Source organism: Eschscholzia californica, unplaced genomic scaffold, assembly GCF_041429995.1.
Source record: "Eschscholzia californica isolate CP2 unplaced genomic scaffold, dmEscCali1.0.p SCAF_5, whole genome shotgun sequence".
Lineage (NCBI taxonomy): Eukaryota > Viridiplantae > Streptophyta > Magnoliopsida > Ranunculales > Papaveraceae > Eschscholzia > Eschscholzia californica.
In genome coordinates, this window is record NW_028238472.1 from 48,303,642 (window position 1) to 48,319,305 (window position 15,664).

General features: G+C 35.5%; 3 protein-coding genes across 3 annotated transcripts; 2 read left to right on the forward strand and 1 right to left on the reverse strand.

Annotated features, from left to right (window-relative positions):
* LOC147539995 (Polyketide cyclase/dehydrase and lipid transport superfamily protein) lies at positions 1-4,009 on the forward strand. The gene is made up of 5 exons (XM_086643377.1): positions 1-696; positions 822-1,095; positions 2,367-2,525; positions 2,871-3,026; positions 3,747-4,009. Exons 1-5 carry the CDS (start codon positions 662-664, stop codon positions 3,867-3,869), a joined length of 747 nt encoding a protein of 248 aa, XP_086499503.1. The 5' UTR covers positions 1-661; the 3' UTR covers positions 3,870-4,009.
* An 821-nt stretch (positions 4,010-4,830) lies between these two features.
* Positions 4,831-6,962, forward strand: LOC147539996 (putative methyltransferase At1g29790). Its single transcript, XM_086643378.1, has 2 exons — positions 4,831-5,828; positions 6,225-6,962. Exons 1-2 carry the CDS (start codon positions 5,010-5,012, stop codon positions 6,774-6,776), a joined length of 1,371 nt encoding a protein of 456 aa, XP_086499504.1. The 5' UTR covers positions 4,831-5,009; the 3' UTR covers positions 6,777-6,962.
* A 602-nt stretch (positions 6,963-7,564) lies between these two features.
* On the reverse strand, positions 7,565-14,967 carry LOC147539997 (leucine-rich repeat receptor protein kinase HPCA1-like). Its single transcript, XM_086643381.1, has 20 exons — positions 13,942-14,967; positions 13,608-13,728; positions 13,440-13,511; positions 13,236-13,310; positions 13,079-13,150; positions 12,818-12,979; positions 12,646-12,720; positions 12,371-12,442; positions 12,199-12,270; positions 12,019-12,087; positions 11,853-11,927; positions 11,697-11,768; positions 11,410-11,544; positions 10,813-11,297; positions 10,492-10,665; positions 10,242-10,399; positions 9,953-10,070; positions 9,476-9,577; positions 8,963-9,198; positions 7,565-8,235 (listed from the first exon to the last, which is right to left on the reverse strand). Exons 1-20 carry the CDS (start codon positions 14,108-14,110, stop codon positions 7,789-7,791), a joined length of 2,961 nt encoding a protein of 986 aa, XP_086499507.1. The 5' UTR covers positions 14,111-14,967; the 3' UTR covers positions 7,565-7,788.
* Positions 14,968-15,664: the final 697 nt, after the last annotated feature.

Below are 15,664 nucleotides of genomic sequence, written 5' to 3' on the forward strand. Positions count from 1 at the left end.
GAAAATAATTTTGGTTGAAAATCTTTGATCAATTTTTTCAAATATCTATGCTGATGAATATTTCCACGATGCATCTAACGCACGTGATTATGTGTCAAAATGCTTATGTTTGTAGTCTGTCTTTATATGTTCATAACAACCTGGTAATTAATTTAATTAAGATTTAAATTTAATAATAATGGTCGTATGAACTATAAGTTTAATTTTGAACTCTAGCAAATTAATTCAAGTTTAGTTTAAATTAGTCTTTCTCTCATCTTAATTTTTTTTTGTATTTAGTTTTAATTGGAAGAGATTACTAAGGACCTCTCAGCATTCCATGTGCTTCAACTATACTCTTCTTATTCTTCTCTAGTCCTTTACAAGGAAAGAATCTTTCCTTTTAACATTTTAGTGATAGAAAGTTTTTAAGAGAGAGAGAGAGAGAGAAAAAGGCACGTGCAATTCCAATCATGGAGGGTTCTTCTGGCACAAACATGTGAATTAGATCAAGCTAGCTAGCCCTAACTTTATATTATTCCTTGATCACCTTCTCCTTCTTCTCATTCTCTCATCTTCTCATTCTCTCTCTCAAAAATCAAAATATCCATTTTCTCTCTCATCAACTCTCTCTCTAGGCTCTACACATATCTCTCTCTTCTATCCATCAACATATGCAAAAATGAAAAATCCAATTTCATGCAGTACTCACTCATGGTAATTACTAATTAACTAACAAATTTTCTAATTCTTATTCACTTTCTTTTTTGTGTGTGAGTGTGTTTTTTTTGGTGTTTTTCAAATTATGATTATGATCTTAATTATGGGTTGATTAATTATAGGTCAATTAGTGATGAATCACTAAGAAGATTTGTATATTTTGCAAGTGAGAATTGTATACAAGAACTTCTATCAGCTTCAGAGTCAAACCTAGTTGGAAATGACTATTGTAGTGGTGATCATAAATGGAATAAAGTTCTTAATGCACCTAAAAATGGTGTTGAAATATCAAAGCGTCGTTCGGGTTCATTTCATATTTTTCGTAGTAGATGGTTACTTAAATCAGTCTCTCAACAACAGTTCATGACCGTTGCTAATGCTATTGACGCTGCAAAGGTAAAATATTTGTCATAATTGATATTTTTAACATGTCACTTAAATTACAATTTCCTATAATTTTTAATTAGTAAAAGTTCAACTTTCTTTGTTGATTGTCTTAATTACCGTTGCTAATGCTATATGTCGTAACATGCATGTAGAAGAGGACTCGGTCGATAAATTGATGGATGTCGAATATTTTTTTACTATCATCTACACAATTGAGTTGAAGATTAGTAGGGTGTTCACTTAATTAGGTAGACAAATTCAATCTTGTTGGGAATTCAATTTTGTCCCTAGCTAGGGCATCCTATCCTGTTTGGCTTTTGTAGCTCTCTGTCTTCTACTAAAGTGACAAAATTTGTTTTTGTGGCTGCACAATCACTTTCATAGTTGTAGGGGTAGCTAATTCTCCCAATTATTTACGGGGCATCTCCAATGTCTAAAACCCTAATATAAATCTTGAGAGTCTTTTTTTTTTGTTTACTTATGTGCAACTATAATTTTTTGTCAAAAAAAAAAAATTTGGTTATGATTTGCTTTTTTGGTCTAAATTATAAAAATTGATGAGTTAAACAATTTGAGATAGTTCACGAAGACATGTTTGAAATAGAATATCCTCTTGAGATATCACTGTTTAACTACCGCCACATCACTTAAGAGATTCAAATTGAGTTTTGTATCAGAAAAAATTTCTAGGAGCATCTCCAATGCAGCCTTCAATCTTAGAAACTCTAAGAGTCACGTAAGATGTTTAGAGTTTTTGTTTCAAAACTTTCTCCAATGCAAAACTCCAATTTGGATTTCTATGAAATTGAGTCCACCCTATTGCCTGGAATTGGATTTATAGTTGTCTTTTTCGAGGATTATATTTAGGTTCCTCAAGTTTACACTATTTAGTTGGATTCCACCTATTGACTAGGAGAAATTCTATTCCTCCCTCTCCCAACCCTTCGGTTGATTCGGCGACGTCCTACTTAGAGCATGGAGCAAATGGAAAGAGAATATATTCAAGTGAGACTTATACTACTCCCACTTCATAGAAATCCCTTATTTCACCCTTTTCTCAAATCATATTGTGTTCAGACACATAAATGGAGTAGTAATTCTGGAGACTTAGTTAAAATGGATATCGAAATCTTGCATCCAAACACCACCATTGGGTGCCATTCTAATTGGGTCTACTATGTTTTGCTCTAACAAGCTAGTACCATTTTTAAACATAAAACAGTCTTTTCTATATTCTTGCTTAAGTTTAGATTACTAATTTTGTGCATTCTTATAATCAGCAATGGGACTCTGATCTTATAGAAGCCAAATACATTAAGGATCTCGGAGAAAATATAAGCATTATTCGTCTTAGATATGGAGATGGATCAAAACCTCTTTTCAGAAATAGAGAGTTCATTGTCTACGAACGACGCGAAACAATGGATGATGGGACACTGGTAAATTTTTACGAGCAACTTTTTTTTTCTCTAAAATGCATATTTTAGCCCTAGTGATGCAATGGTTATGAACTGTAGATCTACTTTCGAAAGATTCAACTTCATGTGATCCCAATTTCAATCTTTCTCAATGAAAAAGAAAAAAAAAAGTATGTCTTACCATGTGTCCTAAGGGCATCTGTTGGGAAAACCCTAAAGAGAAATAGGGCAAAGTAAATTACTGACTAATAGAGTGAAGATTAAAATACCATCAAATAAGTAGGAAGAGGGTTAAAATTCTTTATTTATTTTTGTTAAGTTGTAAATATGTGACTAATTAGGTAGAAAAATGTAAATTGGGTGAAGGTGGTAGCAGTGGCTTCACTGCCAAAGGAGATAGCAGCAGGACTACAACCAAAGCAGAGGAACAATGGGGCCATTAGAGGTCTATTGTTGCAGTCAGGATGGGTTGTTGAGAAACTTGAACACCATGACTCTTGTTTGGTCACTTATGTTGTCCAGGTACAAATTTGCCCTGTTTTCTAATATAAACATTTTGAACCCAATGAATTTGAGTGCCACCAAATACTATGAGTTTTTTTTTTCCTTTTTCAATTTCTCATACAAAAATGATCCCAAAACTAAATTAAGAACTTCAGTTTTCTAGTTTTCTTAACTACGTAACCGGGTAAAACTAGGAATTCCCCCTCATGGGAAGACTATTTGTTTTGGAGCTGTACACTGGAAAGAATCCAAACCTATTAATTTTACCCCAAGAACTTACGGATTTTCACTTCTACTGAGAGTCAAACCTGGGACTCCGAGTTACAGAATGAGTGTCCAACCACTATCCAAATAATGGTGGATAGAAGAAGATTGTTTTAAACATTGCTATTGCAAACGCAAATTTGTTTCACTAATTAGTACAAATTGGAAATGTTTAAACCCTATAATTACATAATTGGCAATAGTTCTGGCCCTAGGTGTCATTGTCTTGTATTTTTTACCATAATTTTATTTAACTCTTCTAGTGTGGTTGAAACATAATGATAATAATATTCTGTCAGTCGATCATGCCTTTGAATCTTTATGGAAAATTATAATAATCTGGGTCAATCTAAACTAATTTAGTAATTATAGGGTTTAAACTCAGGAAATTTCTTAAAATTTTATCACGCCAAGATATTATACAATATAAATGTCTTTTCAACTGATAATTGATTTGTACATATATATATACAGTTGGATCCTGCAGGATGGCTGCCAAAGTTTTTAGTGAATAGACTCAACACAAAGCTGGTTATGATCATCGACAACCTAAAGAAACTTGCCCAAAAATGTCCTCCTCCTATTGGAAACAACTAGTATATTTATGTATATCAGCTTAATATTATATTATATTATGTATATAAAACAAGTTCAATTGCTTGAGTTTTGAGCTATAGAGGAGAAAGTTATATGCAATCATCCATTTAGTTTTGATCTATTTTTGTCTTGTGCACGTATATTACAGGTATTTATACGTTTTTCTTTTATATAAGAGAGAACCCGAAGTACTAATAGGACTGCCTACGGTTGTAATCATATACAGTTGTATTACCTTAATATGTTTTGATGAAAATTTACGCTCTCTAAGTCTCATGTTTGTTTAAAATCAAATATTTAGACTCTTAGCCTCTTAGGTATTGTTGGGATCGAGACACAAATTTGAATTCCTAGATTCAATGGGACGGTCTAATTGTTATAGTTGTGGGGAGCATAATGAATATTTTAAGGATGTGAACTAAGATCATTAAAGCGGTAACATTTTTATAAGGTTTCTCTATCGTTATTTTTATTTAATAATTTCATTGTTCTGTTTTCCCATACGTTTTAACTGTCTATCATTCTTTGTTTTGTGGTTAAATAACTCTTACATAATCACCGTCATGTTCGTTTTCTCTATTTCCATCATTTACAATACGTTCTTCGCTTCACTAAAAACCAACGTACTATAAAGTAGAACCCATGCCACTCATTGATTAGATCCCTATACAAAAAAATGATAGTGAAATCTAACCAAAATCCACCAATTTACAAGTCACTACATAAGAAACTTCGATCAAGATCTAGATCGTCTACGTTGAACAAGACCTAGATGTTCGTGTAGAACGGTCATTCAAAATGATCCGTCGACATCAACACTTATATAATTCGTTGGCTTAATTTGCTAATTTAATATGAGAGGGGTGTCCTATCATGTTACTTGTAGGTTTCTTGATTCAACCAAACCGGCGCTTTTCATTCACCAAGATATGAAATTGATGAATCTAAATGGTTTTAATATGCCATTTTCTCTTTAAAACAACACCCATCACAAGTCCCCATATCTAACTATATTCAAACCCTACTCGACTTAATTAGTCCACTATCCATTAGTTTACACTTAGAACCTTCTCTAACATAAATATATAGAAGAGATCTTCTTTCTCCTTCTTCTTCTTGTTTTCATTAGAAGAGAAGATCATGGGAAGTTGTGAAGAAGACTACCCAAAGAAACACAATCAACAATACTCAAACAAATCAAAGATCAAGATTTTAATCTTACTTGTTTTCTCTAATCTTCTTACTATCTTCATTTTAACAACCACCCCTCTCCAATTCTTCAATTTTTCTCACTATAATCCTTCTTATCTCAATTGGAACACAAAAACAAGTACTACTTCTACTACTACATTTGATCATGTTTTATTACATCAACAACTTAACTCAACTCAAGAACAACTTGCTTCAAGTGAATCTCATATATCTCAACTTCAACAACAACTTGTCTCTTCCAACTCTCTCTTAGAAACACTCCTTACCGAACTCGGCCGCCTTCATAATGAAGGTGTCGGTGCTACTGGTGGTGGGTTATCATCCATTGACGAGCTTTCGATGTCTGAAGAGGTAAAACTTGCTGTATTACCACATAAACTCCCACTTGGGTTTTGGCCAAGAATAGGTTCGGATGAAGTTCACCCACCGGTTGGAGCAGGTTGTTTACGTTTCAAAGATGAGCTTAACGAATACATGAAATATAATGTGGGTGGTGAGTGTCCCGTTGACGACGTTTTCGCTCAAAGATTTTTGCTTAAAGGGTGTGAACCATTGCCTAGAAGAAGATGTCATCCTAAGTCTCCTGTCGGATACGTGGAACCGACTCCTTTCCCTGCTAGTTTATGGACTACCCCAGCAGATACTAGCATTATTTGGGATCCTTATACTTGTAAGAGTTATGGGTGTCTCATTGATAGGAATAATCACAAGGGATTCTATGATTGCAAGGACTGTTTTGACTTGGAGGTACTAATTCTTCTCATTTTATTTCTACATTTTTTTTCTTGGAACCGATGTTTCTGTTCCGGTGCTACATTTAGTAGAACCAAAACACTTGTGTTTAAAGCTAGATCTAGTTTCATTGTGATTCCTACTCGACTCCTATGTGTTAATTTGAAAGAGATTTTCGAGATTGACACATATATTTGTATATAATAACAAATAAACGGTAAGATGGGTGAATACGGTCAAGTAAGAGGTCAAACTGAGAGTTGACGTAGTTTAGTTCTGGGAACCAAGAGCGATATGGGTCGGTTGCGGTTCCACCCATTTGAGCATCAAATTAGAGTTTATTTATTAGGTTTCGCTCCCATTTTGGAATGAAAAGCTAACCGGAACTAAATTGGTGGTGATATTGTGCAGGGTCGGGAAAAGACACGATGGCTATTCGACAACGGGGGACTCGATTATGGAATCGACGATGTTCTACGTAAGAAACCAGCCGGAACAATACGAATAGGGTTCGATATAGGAGGAGGGTCTGGAACATTTGCAGCAAGAATGAGAGAAAGAAATATAACTATCATAACAAGCTCAATGAACTTAGATGGACCATTCAATAGCTTCATTGCTTCAAGAGGATTGATTCCTATACATTATAGTGTATCTCAAAGACTCCCATTTTTTGAGAACACGTTGGATATCATTCATTCTATGCATGTTCTTAGTAATTGGATTCCTGATACAATGCTTGAGTTCACATTATATGATATTTATAGGGTTTTAAGGCCTGGTGGACTATTTTGGCTTGATAGGTTTTTCTGCCTTGGGTCTCAACTAAATGCGACTTATGTACCAATGTTCAACCGAATAGGGTTTAAGAAGTTGAGATGGAATGCTGGAATGAAGTTCGATCGTGGTATCGAAAAGAACGAATGGTACTTTTCAGCTTTGTTAGAGAAACCCATGACTTGATAAGATGTAATCATCGTTTTTTTTGTTAGTTCGGAACGAATTGAAAGAAGGGTTCTTTGGTTTTGCTAGTAATAATATGAAGAATATACAACATTTTGTATTGCATTAAAGGGTAGTTGGAAAAGAAAAAAAGAGTAACTGTAATGCTTTTTGTTTTATTTGATAAATGGTTTTTGGTAGTTCAAATGAGGTGCTTTAAGGATTTTAGGGTTTCTCTTTCTGTAGTGCTCTGTTTTGGGTATTCTCTTTGTCTAACAATGAGAACTGTCATAAATAGACATTTCTTTAAGTAGACTTCTCTGTTTTCAATTTCAATAGTGGGTTTTTTATCATGTGCCCTAAAGCACATGATTTCCTGTTCAAGGTAGAAATCTTAGACTCGATATAATCAGCAATGAAAGTTGAACTATGACTTGTTAAAATTAATGACTTTAAATTACAAATCATAGAATTAATATTATCACTGAGGAAAGTTGAACTTTGACTTGTTAAGATTACTTTATATCAAAGGTGAGAGACCCTTAAGGTCCCAAGGCGAAACTAACTTCTTAGTGAATCAAGGTCTCACAAGATAATAGTCAACATCGCGAAAACGTCAGAAAACGCTGCTTGCTTATGTATTATAATACCATTTAAGAGAGCCCTCCAACAACCCAAATCATTGGACAAATGATTATAGAAAAGTTTTCTTTCGTAGACCCCTAGAGTTCGTGCACTGTTATTTCCGACCAGATTTAATAGATTCAGGTTCTGGATAGTTTAATAATCGAACAAAATCTATCCATCGATACCCATAATTACAAATAAATTACTTAAACACCAAAGTTTGTACAATTTCAACTTGAAGAACATACAGATCATTTACACAATCATTTGAGTTTACGGGTAGCGAATTATACCAAGTTTTCTGCACAATATAGTATAATATGCAAGCTCAAATGAAACACATGAAAGGGAGAAAAATCATTCCGGCAAACAAAAACTTCTTACTCACTACTCACAAGTGTTCGGATCAAGAAGGTGTGTGTGAACCACTGGTTATTTCATGGCTATAAGGATGAGTAGAATTCTTACTCGAACTATCATAAGTTGAAGAAGTCAGCGCCGATTCAGCATTTGGGTTCATTCCTGCTAGCTGCATTATGTTCTCGATTTCTTTCACCACCTCGCTCATCATTGGACGATCTGTTCCAAATTCTTCAACGCACCTCATTGCAAGATTGACGAACCTGTCGAATCCTTTTAGGGTTCCCGTCCCAAGCATTGGGTCTAAAAGTTCATGGAGAGCATATAGATCCTTTTCTTTGTCCATTGTCGCCTTAAACTCCCTAACGACGTATCTTCCTCTTTCTAATGGAACTTTTGCAGTTATTAGTTCCAACATTACAACTCCAAAGCTGTAAACATCACTCTTTTCGGTTAATTGTTGAGTCATATAATATTCAGGATCTACATATCCCTGAAACAACATAAAAGATTTAATTAGAAGACGATCAACGTTTTTAAGAGAAGTTTAATGCACTCGTTATGGCGAAGAACAAGCAAACAAGGAACAGTAATAATGGAAGAAAACAATTCGCTTGGGACCAGACATGGGCAGATCCCTGATCGTCACATGTCTGAGCTGGGTAACTCGGTTGAGAGTTGGCCGAGTTTTCACTAACTCATGTGTGTGCATGGGTGTGTATTTCAACAAATATAAATCACATAACTCTAATAGTTCAAATAAGCTCCAACAACTCAACTTTCACTCATAGCAACTGAATCGGGGGTCGAGGTGGGATTCGCTCTAGCTACATCCAATCCTAATTCGATTCACGAGTAGCTTGGGTGGATCAGGCAATCCCCACTACATAGGCTCTATTCAATCCACAGTTACATACTCATGTCTATTAACAAACATAAACTACAACGTTATATATTAACGTAGGTCACAAACATTCAAATTAAGATCCACCGGTTCAAAACTCATATATAACATCTGCCTCGGAGGGTTTTGCATTCTAATAGGCTCGAGCTACTTCTGATCCCGATCCGATTCACAAGTTACTCGAGTGGATAGGCCGATCCCAACTACTTAGCCTCTTAACCCACGGACCTTAATCAGTATATCTTGCTCATGGTGCAACTGAATACTAGTTTAAATGTTGGTAGTGTAGATTTTTAGTCGAATAAAAAGTACTCACCATTGTCCCTTTGACTTCAGTAACAACATGATCTTTTCCGCTGTCCAACATAGGCTTTGAAATACCAAAATCTGAAACTTTGGCGTTTAAACGATTGTCCAACAGAATGTTATTTGTCTTGATGTCCCTGTGTATTATGGGTGGATCTGCTAACTCATGAAGATAAGCTAGACCTCTTGCTGTACCGAGGGAAACATGAAGTCTTCTCCTCCAATCCAATCTGATTCCAGATTTCCCTGCATAAGTTTCGTAGAAAATGGATCAAAACAATAACAAATCTGGGTCGAACAATACTAAAATATATCCTCTATTTCTTCCTATATTGCTTCCGTAGTATCTCTTGTACTTGTCAATCGAAAAAATTAAATCTTTTTAGTATAGAATGTGAAGATATAAATAATTTATACACAGAGGCGAATGTTTCGTGGTGTTCGCTTTGTTGACACTTAAAACAATATCACTGTCTAGTAGCATATATAAAAGATTTTCACGAGAACGGGGCAATCAAAGTACCTGAAAGGCTATCTCTTAAGGTGCCATTTGGAGCAAATTCGTAGACCAACATTTCTTCACCTCCTTCAAAACAAAAACCCACAAGGCTAACAAGGTTCTTATCAAGGTTACCAGATTCGTGGTACGCTCCGGTACGCGGTACGAAAACGGGTACGCGGTACGCCTACTAGAGTGTATCCGGTACGTGGGGGGGGGGGGGGGGGGGGGTATACCTATTCGGTACGATAATCCGGTACATAATTCGATTAATATAAAATTTCTCCCAAAATTCTTCACTAATAATTGTTTTGTAACTAATTCTCCCATTTTCCAATTGTGTTCATCTCAAAAAAATTCGATTGTGTTCCTACCATTCTTCATGAGAATCGGTTCGCTAGATCGGGCGATCTGGTTCGCGAACGTACCCTAAAAGGGTTCGCGCGAACCAGATCGCGGTTCGCAGGGGGTTCCAGCGAATCTGGTAACCTTGGTTCTTATGATGCACCCTCGATAAAAGCTCAACCTCTGTTTTGAAATCCATATCACCATGAAGATATCCTGGTTGGGATCTTTTAATGGCAACCAATTGCCCATTTGCAAGGTTTCCTCTATAGACCTGCCAAAAGTGAATCAATCACCTTTTAAGTCCATACTCCATAAAAATAGTCATTATAAAGGAAGAAATAAGAATTATAGCGTTGACCTTCCCACATTATATTCCGATATAACATCATTAAAGCATTTTTCCCATTAAGAGAGAAAAGAAAATCGAAAATTAAATGCTTACCTTTCCATAACTTCCAGATCCAATGTCATTAGCCTCTGAGAAGTTGTTTGTGCCTTTCCGAAGTTCGCCAGAAGAAATGACTCTCGGCCCGTTTAGTTGAGGAATGCTACTAATGCTTTTATTCGGATCCGAAGATGACGTACCCGATTTACGAGAAGCTATACACAAATAATTGTCGAAGAATTCATGATAAAATTAATAAATATAAGACCAGTACAAAGGGTTTGTTCGGCTTAAATTTTGGTTTTACCAGAAGGATAGCCCCCGGCCCGAAAAGTTTCTCTTTTCTCTCTTCTCTTCCGACGACATATATAAACTCCTCCCAAGGACAATAACAGAACAAGTACAAATCCACCACCTGCTGCTCCAATTATAACCCAAAGGTTCTTTGATTTCTTCTTCGTTCCGCTAGATAGGCCTGCATCTACAATATATATATATATATATATATATATATATATATATATATATATATATATATATATATATATATATATATATATACACACATACACTTAGCTGTGAGGGATGAAAACTTACAACTAAGTTTGAATTTGAGATTTTTAGTTACCTTGAAATTTGTCATACGCTAAACCGATGAAAAAGAAGGGCCCGAAATATTGTTTTGGGGGCTTAAAAGTTTGGTTGCTAAGCATGAACCCAATTTGTGAAACGTCTGATCGAGTAAAACGATCTTTACGTGATGGGAAAATATTCAAACTCATTTGGAGGTAATTATCTGCATTTTTGTTCGGATTACTAAGAGAGACTGAATCTACAGGAAGTTGTTTCTTCTGAAAAAAATCCACAAGAGAATTCTCTAAAGTAATATAGTAAGTGGAATTTCCCAAGTCAGAGAAAAGTGTAGCTCTGAAGTATAGGGTACCCATGTATGGGTATGAACATAAACAATTCGGGCTCGATTTCTGATCGGTCTGACAAAGAACCGGAACACAATTATTCGGTTTAGTTGAATATGGAACACTCGATTCTGCTTGAAGTTGACAGTATCTGTCTATCGGTCCTCCGTTCTGACAAACTGGATTGTTGACGAGTCTTCAGCAAACGAACAGAGCAAAAAGAAACTAGTTGAGCTTTATGAACTAAAAATTATATTTGCATTAATGGCGAAAACAAAAAAAATCGGATGTAAAGGATTATCGCTTACATTAACTTGTTGTGGTAGCCTCCTCTTTCCGCATAAACCGAAATGGAATTACTTTGCAAGTCAATGAGCTGCAATTGACTACTAAAGTTGGAACCGATATCCAAGGTGCCATTTAGCAGGTTGTTCTTTAGATTCCTATCACAATATTAATAAACTATTAGCCTCTGAACAATCAAGTTGATAGGGTGCAATTATATAGTTTCTCTAGCTTGTTTCAACTTTCGACGTTGCATCGGATAAGGAGAGACTATATTTGATCGATTAGTTGAGAACCATAGGGTACTCACAAAGTCTGTATTTGGGGCAAAGTAAACAAAGCCTGAGGTAGTTGTCCTCTGACTTTTGTGCGCTCCATTGATCTGCATTATAGAAATTCATTTAGTCTTACCTATTGAATGTATAGCGAAAAGAGAACAGAGGGAGAGCGAGAGAGAGAGATATACAATGTGCTCAAGGACTGCAAGGTAGAGAACCAGAGCGGAATATCTGTCGCATCAAAGCTGTTATTGCTCAAGTCCCTATAAGGCGCATATCATGTTGAGTGAAGTTTGAAGCAAAACATTAACTTAGTACTCCTCAAGATGAAGCAGAAAAACCAAATCCACTTACACGTAATTAAGACGGTTCATCCCAGTAAGATCAGGCAAGGATCCAGTCAATTGATTATTAGACAAATACCTGAATAGGCAAACCCATGTGTGTCTTTAGAAACTACAATTTCAGTTTCAAACTAATCCTTGCACCGAAAAAAACTTGAAATATTAAATGAATGACATTTTACATGCTTACATCTCGCTAATGCTTGTGAGGTTATTGAGACTTGAAGGGATACTCCCTCCCAACGAATTCCCGTCAAGACGTCTATACCCAACATAAAACCAATAAGCACAAATACGTATTAGATATTATCAAGTAGAAATTCCGATCATTAAGAACATCATCGAGTGGGCGAGAGACTCACAAAACCTCCAGAGTCTTCACAAGTCCTAGAGTTGAAGGGATGCTTCCAGTGAGTTGGTTGCCATCAAAAAGCCTGTTCAGATTACTTAAATAAATAACCATGGTCCTTTAATTTTCAACTATTTTCATGTACTAGCGTCTATAAGACGTTAAGAGTTTATGTACTAGTGTCTATAAGACTCTGTGACCTAGTTTATCCATATTTGCCGAATCCAATGAAGAGGAGATCTTCAAATGGACTAAGATTCAGTATTTAGGCAGTTCATAGTCACTTACACATGTATGAGGGTCATGTTGGAGCTGAAAAGTTGAGCCGGGATGGAACCCGAAAGGCGATTCTTGCCAAAATGACTGTAAGAAATGGATTAGATTTAAGATGCTTATAGTTAAACCTATTAATAAAATTAATATATACACATATGAAACTTTGACGAGTTTTGGGGCATACAAGTGCTTGGTATTGAATAGCACATCTAAGCCACGAGTACTCCCATTAGAGACAGGGATACTGCCACTAAGCTTGTTATCAGCTAGATCCAACCAATAAAGACTAGATAGATTGGCGATTGAAGTCGGTATATTTCCAGTGAAGCTATTAGAGTTCAATGATCTGCAGGAAGTAAGAATATATAGCTTTAGATAAATGCACCATAAGACTTTATACAAGCTTGTTAAGTCTAAAATCTTCGTCAAAGTTCAAAGTTCTTACAAATAGGCTAGATTTTGCAGAGAGCCTATTTCGTCTGGGATAGAACCAGAGAAACTGCAACCAACCAAGATCCTGATATTCATATAAAATTGTTTATAGTAAGATGGAGTTAAAACACCAAGTCAAATACCACTATATCAGACCTCGAAGTTCTTACAAGTTTGTGAGCTTCTTCAAATTCCCGATTAACGGAGTGAGTGGACCAGTCAGACCCGAGTTATATGACAGATCCCTACATGGAAAAACCCGATCATAAGAAACGAAGTATTTCGTATCGGTGGTTCTATCTCTTTCCATAGAAAAAACGTAAACTGGATCCTCGTCAAAGTTACCCAATTTGAAGTACAGTTTGAAGCCTTACAGAGATTGTAACTCGGAGAAAGACCCTATGTCGCCAGGAAGCTGACCTTTCACCCCCACGCTCGATAATTGTCTGAAATGAACTTGTTTGCTTAAATGTCGTAGAGATTAACAATATCAATATAAATAGTGAAATGAAAAAACGAAGAAGTTTGTAATAGTTATTTACATGGAAACAACACGTGAATTACTGCAAACAATTCCTTCCCAACGATCACCACAAGGATCCGAACTCCCCCAATTCGGAGGAGTTTTCTGCCATTGACTTTGAAGGGACTTTAAAGCAGCAACTACATCAAGAAAAGCGAAACACAACCATGACGCAAATATAATAATGTGTTCATAGGAAATCAAATATCTCCGTCGAACTAGTATATTTGAATTCTGAGTAAGATAACCCTTTATGAATAATCATCAAATCGAGTTTCTGATCGAACTCTAAGTGAATAAAACAGAAATATTATGCTTCGAACCAATAGGGGAATCTCATTAGGGTTACATACCATCTTGAGAGTTGGTCACTGCTGTTACAACCAAGAATTGAAGCAGACAAACCACCAAGAAAATATGAAATCTTTGACCCACCATTTTTTCCGAAAACAACCCAATATTCAGCCTCAAAAGTCTTTCAGAAACAATTAAAATCGAAAACCACCCAAGTTCCTCCTTCATCTCATTATCATCATCCTCAAACACAGTTCTTGTTTGGAGATGAAAGAAACCCCATTTTAATGATCTTCATTTGGTATTATTAATCAATCTTTCCACTTGCTTTTAACAGCAAATTCTTCTAACCAAACAACTCCTTGAATAATATAGAAATAGTTGGAACCACAAAGTTGTTCATCATTATCAATTCTATAATGGGTATCCATCATCATAAGAAAAAAAAAGAATTGAATGACTTAGTCCTACGATATGGTTAGGGTTTACTACCCATTCTACAATCATTTGTAATTGCAACTATGAAACACGAAAAATTAAATAATGGGTAAAAGTCAATTGTCAACTTGAGAAAAAAAAACAAAAAAAAAAAAATGCAAGAATAAGAATCTTTCAAATGTCTGTTACTAGAGGAGACAACTTACCAACTGAAACCCTAATTCTGTTCTAAGTTTGAAGTTCATTTTACCCAAATCCACATCTCTCCATGATTTGATAAAGAGTTTTAGAAGGGTTTAGAGTAAATCTGTGATTGGACAAGTAGTACTTCTCACTAAAATTTGTAATTTTCCCTCATTTTCTTCTGCCACCATTTTCTTTACTGTTTATCCTCCTTGCCCTGAGTTAGACTGATCTACGGTTGATAGAAGTTGGCGCCAAATTAGCATATGTTGACATCATCAATGTTTATGATGTCAATAAACATGACCATTATAATCCAAAGAGTCTACGTCGAAAAACAAAAAAAAAAAGTTCACCCAAAGATGGCATTGAATATGATTTTTTAGTTCACTCAATAAAAAATATGTTTATTTATGTAATGAAATCGAACCACCGGTGGGCAAAACCCAAAAAAATTGTGAAGTACAATACCCTAAGCCATTCAGCAAAAAAACAATATTATAAGGCTGGCCTAAAATTTGGTTTTGGATTCCAAAATAACAGATCTTCTTTCGTTTTTTTTTGTCTGACATAGACTCTAAGGGTCCGTTTGATACGTGTGAAAACGTGAGTAAGAAAATCCACCTTTTTCTCATGAGTAAGAAAGTCAATTCTTTCACATATGAAATCATGCTTTCAAGTGTTTGGTAGGGGTGTAAGAAAATCTGCAGGTGCCTTTAAAATATAATGGACTATTCTTCTATGTACCAAATAAACGAGGGTGTCTTTAAAATTCGTCATCTTCTTCTTCCAAAAACCTAATGTCTCCCTTCAGTTTCAGCTCTCTCTCTAACAGTACCAGTATCTCTTTCTCTCTCCAATTCCCTTATACGCTTTCACCAGTTTCTACCACCATTACTAATGGAAGCAGAGAACACTCATTCCTCTTTTTTTCAATAAATCACAAGTACTCTTCATATCTATAATATTAGAAAATTTTCAAATCTTTCAATACATCATCAATCAATAACGAATTAGGGTTTTAATACATCATCAATTAAAACAAAAATAACGAATTAGGGTTTCGCATGGGTTTCCACCAGTCTTTCAATTTCAGATTTGGGGCTTTAGGGTTTGAAGTGATTTGGGAATTTTATCGATCGGTTTTGGCGCTTCCTCCGC